The following is an 8654-nucleotide window of genomic DNA, read 5'->3' as shown; positions in this document are numbered from 1 at the left end:
GGGTTAATCTGATCCCGTTTGTTAATACATAACACCAAAAAAAAAAAAAAAAAAAAAAAAAGCTGTTGATGTGAAGCTTTTACTTTCCCATCTCCAAAGGACCCAAGCCCTAGTCTCTGAAGAGTCCTGCATCCCTAAAACAGATAGTTCTCTTGCTGAAGCTGTGCACGTGCTTTCACACCAAGGGTATATTTCTTACCAATACAGACTGCTTAGAGGATTTCCATGTCTGTGGCGCCACCTTTGCAGACTGATGTCTCACTATTGAAGGATAAGCTGTGACAACATAAAACAGGCTGTTATAGATCAGTCCCTGCCACCATCCCTGTCTCCCCTTGCCAGCGAGCATCAAGATGAGTAGCAGGACTGGAAGTGCCACATAATTAGTATCGCATTGCTTAACGTTGTAATGCAGCCATTTCTGGGGTGGGACACAACAGCTGTCAGAGAGATGCCGCTTCCACCACCCAATCACTGAGGAAAAGGGAGTAAAGAAGGTCTGTCTACTTAAAATATCTGAGGAATGAAGAGAGGTGGAATGCAATCAGTCCAATTAAATCTGGGCTAAGTCCCAAACTAAGCGTTCTGACTCTTGCAAAGGACACTCGAGGCTATTGAACTTGTGCAAAGAGTCAAGGTCTGGGTTCCATGTCAGAAACTAATGACAGCACCTCTGGCAGCGGGATAAGCTCTAACCCCCTTCTACTATACCAGCTCCATTCTGATACAAAACCACCACCAGCCTTGCTGAATCGCAACCAGTTTCAGAGCTATCATGAAATGGCCTTTCCCCACCATCACCCAGACACGAACTAATCAGACCTGACCCTGCTTGGCAGGTGCTGGTGCTCTTGAACTAGAGGGTAGTGAAGAAAGGATTATGACATGGTGAAAGAGGGGTTCTGGTTCAGATGAAGGACAAGCAGCTACTGCGTTTTTTTCTTTTTAAAGGTTGTGCTCAGCAGCTATTACTCTTTCAGGATGAGCTGTTTTAAAACACCAGTGAAGCTAGAGGGCTAAATGGCTGTGAACGTTATTTCCTGGAATCTTTCTCTCCCTGGTCCCTGTGCCTCTAAAATCACCTAAAATTCTCATCTCTACCCATTGCAAACAAAACTTAAAACCCCTTCAACTATTCCCTAGATAAAGTGTTTAATGCTCTTTAAGTCTTTAATAACCTCCTGTGGCCCCGGTGCAGCAGAGTAAGTTGCTCATGTAAACTTTGCCTGTATCTAAGAGATTGTCAGGGCAGGAGATATGGGCCAGGTGTAGGACTGCTCCAGACTTTTCTGGAGGAGCAAGAACAGCATTAAACATCGCCTAAAAAAGAGGTAGAAGGAAGGGGGTAAAAACTAAACACCTAGTACCGGTCTTAGTGAAGAGGCTCCCGTCGGACTGTTTGCTGAAGTCACCAGGCGGATTCTGTCCCACCGAGGAGAACTGAAAAGGCAGCTTAGTACCGTTGCCTACTGGAAGATAGAAGAGGTGGTGTTATTCCATGGTGTTACGTGCTGCAGTGGGGGAGCCTAAGCTCTTCTAACCATGCCCTGTAAAACTATCTCCAGCTAGCTTGGGGGGAAATGGGAACAAATAGCTTTGTCCCTTTTCTCTTAGTGCAAAAAGGCAGATGAGAGCAGTCAGATGTGGGGTCCCGATGTACACAGTGGGCGAGTGGAAAGAGGCCTCAATGCTCCAGGCACGCAAGGAAGAGCCTTTCTCTTGAGACACCCAGAGTGCAGGTGTGACTGAAGAGCAGCAGCTTCCTTGCAGGTAAACTGCATCTCCAGAGACTGGAGTAGCGAGGCAAAACTAGGTAACTGCCAAAGCTCCCTTGCCTCCAAGCAGCTGAGGTTTTATTTAAAGCCGTTGAAATTAAAGCAAAGCTTCTCCTGGCCTCCTTGAAGTCAGGTCCTGGCTGCCAGAATGAATCTGAGAGCAGAGACAACGAGAGGAAGACAGGCCTGCCTGTGGCATTAAAAACAGGAACAACTTAAGTGTGTCTTTGAGTCACCAGAGCTCCCCCAGGTAGAGTGGCCATGGATGCTTGTAGTCTGCCTCTGAATGAAAAGAAAAGCAGGACCCTTGAGCATGGACGAAGCAAAGTAAGAAAACATAGGGGAGTAAAAGGAACTTGGAGATCTGGGAAGAAAAGTCATGACTTGCTGCTGCTGGTTCTCGGTACACTAACTCAAAGCATCCCCTCCCCATTGTGCTGGATGCTGTACAGACAGTGAACGTTGGACAGGCTCTGTCTTTGAGAACTTATGAGCTAAGGGAAAGGTGTATGTGTGGTGGAGAACAGCAGCCTTGTGCTTCTGAGACTGGCTGAGTGTGTTTGGAGTCTGCTCCTTGTTCTGCCACAACCTCCACAGACTGCCTTGGATGGTGTCGGCACTGCTATCAGTTGCAGCTGGTTAAGCATCTCAGGATCTTTGCAAATTGGTACCTATGTTGTCCATCATCATCTTTCACTGTCTGAACAATGAGGGAACAATGAGGACCAGGGATGCCTTTTTCTCCTACATACGTAGGGTTTAGGTTTATGCAGATAGTGCTGATAACGTAGCTAAGAACTGATTCTGTGATACAGTGACTGACAGGAGACAGGGCAGCTGAGAGGGAAGGCAGGAAAAGTTGGTTAGCCAGCTAGAAAGCTGTGGCACGGGGGGTTAGATCCTTTTGAACTGAAGTTGGAATTACCCGTACCAAGTGTTTCCTCAGTTGCTTGGAAGGAGGAAAATTCCCATGATCGTGGGTTGAAACTGGCTGTAAAACAAGAGCATCCAGTTCAGCAGTTGGCTCCTGAGGAGCTGGCTCAAAGGCCTGTGCCTGGTATCGCTCTATTTGGAAGCAGCCCCAAACCAGAAATCTGGGTCGAGGGAGTAGAAGAGAGCCTGGTCTTTTTTCTCTGGGTTCTAGGGAATGGTGAATAGGCTTCTCATTTAGAAAACAAAGCTTTCTCACTGCCACAGAGCTGTCTTAGCTGTGTTGAATTGCCAACTCAGATTTGTCTACTAAACACGACTATTTTGCAAAGAGATCTGAGGGCAGGGGCTCTGATTTAGAGCTCAAGAGACACGAGTAGAGGAACACCTCTTGCTGAAGCACACATTGTCTCAGCCACTGTGACAGAAATGTGCTCCAGGGTTTCACTGGGACATCACACGGTGATGCAGACTAGTGCTGTTGTACCCCTTTTGTGAGAGACTGGACTCCCAGAAGAATGAAAAAGATGAATACTTTGAGCTGTTATGCTGCCATCCTGTGGACTGCTTTTCTATTTAAGCGGTGTTTCTATTTAAGCAGTTATCTCTCCCTCTATGTGCCTCAGTCCCTTCTATTCTTCATTCAGAGACTTGCAAACACGAGATGATATTTCCAATCTCTTCCTGGCTTTGGCCAAGCCGTTTGCAACACCAAGAGAAGAAATCTGAGTGGAAGAGGACCGACAGGAATGTCAAGCAGTTGAACAGATTGTTTCTTTATCTTTTAGGCAGCATTTGGAACCCTTTGTATCTCCCCGCTGCTGTCTCATGTCATCCTTCAGGCAGATGCTCTGTGATACTGTGTCTTTACTGACAAGAGCAGTGGAAGGCTCCTTCAATTTAAGCAGGGCTTAAAATCCTACAGGTTCAGCTCAAATCCAAGCGGTTTCTTAGTATGGGCCACTGCAATTAGCACAGAGCGCTGCTTGGGTAGCATTCCTCCCTGCAGCAGACAGACTTGCTGCTGAGGCCTTGGGCAGAATTTGCAGCGATCCCATCCAGTGAGAAAAAGGGTGTGTTACAAAACTATCATGAGATAGGCAAGGATTTTGTGCATATTATGCAATGCAAAGGGTAGTTCTCTTTTTTTCCTCCCGTTTTATGGTATTCCTTAGAAAAGATGCAGTCGAAGGCAGTGCTGGGCTTTCACATGACACGCGGCTAGAACATAGAAAGCTCTAGAGAGTTAAATGATTACGTGTAGATTGCATTATTCATCGGATAATCCTTCGCTAGCCAGCATGCAAGCTAAGTGGGTCACGTCTCCTGTTTTGCCTGCTGATTCATTCTGTTCCCACAGTCCCCATCAGCGAGGTTTCAGCAGCTGGTTCCTTTCTATCCCGCTCGAGCCGTCACACAGGTGGAGGATCCAGAGCTGTTCAATCCCCATTTCAGCACAGTCTCTGTGCAATCATGTGCTTAGCTTTTTTGCATAGATTAACTTGGTTGGTAGAAAATACAGAGCGAGTATCTTTGGAAGGCACCGTGTCTGTGCTTTCAGGAGAATGCAGATGCGTGGGCAGAACAAACGCTCCCCCAGTAGCGGGCCACTGAACTGTAGGCCGTTGTACAACCCCCACACCACTCTGTAGCTGACTGCATCAGCAAGTGTCTCCACTGGCTCCAATAAACAGCACTAAATAAGAAACCCTCTATTTAGCAGTCCGTTTTAATTCCTCCTGTCCCTTGGCACATCATTCAGGAGGCTGGGATGTTGGAGCCTGCTCCCAGGTCTCAGCAACTGATCCTCCAGAGAGGAACAGGGAAATCCAGGCGCCACAGTCTAGAGCAGTGAGCAGCCAGGCTGTGGCACTGCCACAAATGGCTTTTCCCTTCTTTTTGCCTTTCCTTTCCAACTTAAGGTTGGAAGCAAAGCTGAGTTTGTGGTTTCTCCCCAGCATCAGCAGCTCTGTTTAGCAGAACATGTGTTTCCCTGACAGCACGGGGCCTGTAAAGCCCTGAGGCAGCTGGGGCAGAGCAGCAGCTATAACCATCCCAGCACTGTTTGGAGACAAGCTCCGTGCAAAATAAATCCACCACTGGCAAAACGCCCCTCTGCAGCCTCTGATGAAGAAGATGCCCCCTAACTTGAGGGGCGTGCAGGAGATGGGAACGTTGCTTCTGCCCATGGTATCTGCTTTGAACAGCACCCTCACCCCCACGGCGCCAGGCAGAGCTGCCAGGCGTGGGCTGAAAACAGAGGAGAAGGGCAAAGTGGAAATCCAGACAAAGGGCTCAGTGTTGGGATCTGGGTTATCCCCGTGAAACCCTAAGGACATAGCTGGCAGCATCGCACTTCAAATACGCCTTCGGGGGAGTGCCACTGCTAATTGCTGGCATATCCCTCTGTCCAGCCCACCATCTGGCTTTGCAGAACAGCAGCTGTAAACACCTGGAAAATCCAGGCAGGGCCTTGTTCTGTAGGGACCAGAGGAAATGTGGTTACTTGTTTTGTGCTAGTCTTTCTGTTCTTTGCCTTGCCTAGGCTTTTCGCACTCTGCTTCTCCCTCTGAAGGCCCTGATGCTAATTTAGAAATAGACGATTGCCGTTTTACAATGGAATGTGTTAAAAACAGTCATTCACTCCAAACACTCATCTGGGACATAAACAAATCACCAGGGCTCTTGTCAGTGTCAGAGCTCAGAAGGGAACTCCAGACCCCTGGTTTTTTAGGATACTTTCTTCTGTTCTTTCCCTGGAGGGAGAAAGTATGTTTTCTGATGAAAGTAAAATTCTAATGCAGAGCAAGCCTAGTGTAGCTTTCACACTTGATAGCACAGTGGGATAAGCTTCTGGTGGAGCAAAATACTGCCTTCAACCTAGTAACACACGTTAAAACTCCCCTATATTCACAGAGTACGCTCTTGGAAAAGGAGTCCAGTCACTCCAGCTCTGCTCCGTAGAGGTGAGAACTTTTGCTGCCTTGTTTGAGATGAAAAGGCAAAAAAATTCTCAAAGCCCTCTAGGCTGGAGAGAAGACCTGGCATGAAGAAATACAGAGGGATGGATTTTGTCCAGGGGACAACAGGAAATATGAGGAAAAGCAAATTTTGGGGCTCATCATTAATGAAGTTCCTTTCCTATGCTGTTTGGAGGAAGCCTGGCCACCATTAGGGTGTCATACCTTTGGGAGACAGGAACATGGAAAACCTCTTCAAGTTGTCGGGCTGGTTCCACTCATAGTTGTTCATCATGTAGCGGTGGTCACCTGGAGAAGCAGAGCAGGGTGTGAGCTGGCGGAGGCAGTTTAGCATCCTTGAGAGGTATGGGAGGAGGGTGAGGGGGATAACAGATTGGAACTGCTTCCTCGAGTGCTGCAGGAGAGATGGTTCTGCTCTTTGAAAACGAGCTCCTCTATGTCTTTTAATTCCTCTGAAGGACACTCCACCTCTGGGAGGGAAAGCAGTGCTGTAGCTGACCAGAGGTTCAGCCTGGGATAAAAGAGAAAGCTCCCTCTGAGGCGTAGAACAGCTGAAGCATTTGGCCATTTAGTAGATACACTATGTCCTGAAAATCCACAGGGAGACTTGAGGGTGGAGGAATTGTCCTACCAAAACACTGCTGTGTGGCTAAAAATGTATCCCACTTCAAAAGCAGTGGTTTTGGTTTGCCTTCTTTCGTGTGTTTAACCTGTGCACAGTGCTGGCGTTCAACCAGCAGATCTTGAACTGCAAGTATTACAAAGCTTGAGAAAGTCAGCGCTGGGAGGGTTCAGTGGCTGGTTTCTACAGTTTTTGAAGAAAGATGCTAAACCTGAGTTGCAAACAGCTCTAGCTTCCTAAGTTCCTGGAGAAGGGTGTTTGGTTATGTTTCATGCAAAATGGGTCAAACCTACCCTTTTGCCAGGTATTATACAGCCTGGTTTTGGTTTTCCAATGCCGATCCACAAGAAATGATGCTCTATCCGTACAGTTGCTCATAAAAACACTTTCTCTTAATGCCTTAAGTGTTATATAAACCTGCAAGGGGGTAAACTTGGTTCCCATGTGTAAATAGTTCCATTCTTTTATTCTTAAGTTTCTGAACAAACTTTCATGGTATTTCTCCAATTCGTTTCTGTGTTATTTAAATGCTCTGGATGCTCTCTGATTATTTGTCTCCTTGCCACGCTACTAAGTACGTACCTGTTATGACAGTTAAAAAAACCTGGATTCCCTTTGGAGTCTGCTATTAAGCAGGTTTCATTCCATTAACATACTATTTCTTCCTGGGAAGATTTTAACACTAGAAGATCAAGCTGGTTGCAAATGAATTTGTTGCAATGACTCAGGGGGAGTCTGAGTTAATTAAATCCATTAAGTAATTGTGAGGCTATTTCCTCGCAGTCACTAGGTGCAGAGTGCTGTCCTCTTTCAAGTGTAACTGTGGTTTGAAAAATGGAGAGCTCTGAAGTCTCTGAGACTCACCTTAAATAAAATTTTCCAACTGAGTGGATAGCACTGTTGTTCTCATTAGGCAGACTCCAAGCTGTGGCCATTGGTGGTGTATTAATATGGGTATAATGTCTACAGAGTACTGTGAATTTGAATGAAATAACAGTGATCTTGCAGATTTGCAGCAGAGTTCCTCAGCTGCTCGTCTTGTATGAACCGGACTTTCCGCGTCGTTGAGTCACACAGCAGAGTGCTTTCGCCCTCATGTTATCTACCCAGCTTCTTGACCGTTATTGTTCTGGTATCTAGGGTTCCACAATTATTAATAGATTATATCCTTATAGCAGCCTGATGAGACAGCTAATTCCGATCTCCATTATTCTTGGTGCAAAAGGTCATTTCATGGGATTCAGTAACTTGCCCAATGTTACAAAGGCTGTTTGAGGGAGAGGTGGGTTGTGGAGTCCCATTCTAGTACCCTGCTCTCCTAATCTTATATGTGAGCTTGATGCAAGACAAGTCCTTTCTGCAGAACTAAATGGGAGACATAGAAAGTAAGTGGGTTCTAAACCTGAGATTCCTCGCAGGGCTGTGGTATTGACCATGACATCTTTATTCACATAAGAAAAAGCACCTATCCTTAAACGTCACTGAAGTGTGAGAACTGTTTGGCACTGCATGTCCCTTGAATAGCCCCGCTCAGGGCAGGCAGGAAACAAAGCTGTCCCTAGTGGAACATGCAGAGACCAGCCAGAGTTACGCCAGTTCAAGTCGTAGCTTAACCTGAACAGCAAGATGGAGACCTTCTTACTTGGACAAGTTGTTATTAGATTTTCAGTGACAGGTGCCTGCAGGGTGTTTCATGATCCAGCTAGACAAGCAGCGGCTGAAATGGGAGTTGTAAAATGGTGTGTCATAGCAGCACAGCACGTGCTAACTGAGCTGTACAAATAGGCTAAGGACTGAGTTTCAAAACTGCCATGCTGGGCTGGCTACAGTCACCTTCCTGCCACCGCCTTCTCAGGTTACCCCGTGAGCCACTGAGCTGCCTTAGTACATCTGAGCGGTCTTCCACGTTGAAATATGGTCTTGCTAAACTTGCACAGGCTTGTTGGAGCCTGGTGCAAGGCAGAGTGACCCTGCTGCTCTCCTGCAGGAAGGAAGGGTCACCGTTCTTGAGCAAAGAGAAGAGTTGCTCTGAAGTTCCGTGTGGGAGGTGGCTGACCCGATTAAATACAGTGAAGCCAGAACACGAAACAGCACTCAGAGAAGCGGGGCTAATTTGGTCCCCTGGGTCCCCTACACATGAACTACTTTAAGTCCCTGGCTGTTCGGCTGGCTCTAGCCCCACATAGGTCTGGTAGGAGAGCTCTGATATTCCAGAATGAGTTCCAGCTGCAGGTAGTGTTTGTCCCGCTTTCCCTAGGTCCGTGCTTGCTTTCTCCTCTGTGAGAGGACATTCATCACACTTCACCCCCTCTGACCCTGTGCTAGGCTTTGCCTAGGGAGGGAAAG

The 8654-nt window shown here is 47.0% G+C and overlaps 1 protein-coding gene across 1 annotated transcript in view; it reads right to left on the bottom strand.

The window, feature by feature from the left end:
• The window catches only part of TRIM29 (tripartite motif containing 29), a 21789-nt gene that overhangs the window by 2817 nt on the left and 10318 nt on the right, over positions 1–8654 (bottom strand). Inside the window, exons 5-8 of the mRNA XM_010136554.1 lie at positions 5891–5974; positions 2707–2766; positions 1368–1466; positions 200–276 (exon numbers count right to left, since the gene is read on the bottom strand). Of these exons, the coding sequence (XP_010134856.1) occupies positions 200–276; positions 1368–1466; positions 2707–2766; positions 5891–5974 (320 nt within the window). The remainder of the gene's footprint in view (positions 1–199; positions 277–1367; positions 1467–2706; positions 2767–5890; positions 5975–8654) is intronic.

This window comes from Buceros rhinoceros, unplaced genomic scaffold, assembly GCF_000710305.1.
Source record: "Buceros rhinoceros silvestris isolate BGI_N320 unplaced genomic scaffold, ASM71030v1 scaffold32725, whole genome shotgun sequence".
Lineage (NCBI taxonomy): Eukaryota > Metazoa > Chordata > Aves > Bucerotiformes > Bucerotidae > Buceros > Buceros rhinoceros.
This window is presented reverse-complemented; position numbering and strand designations above follow the sequence as displayed.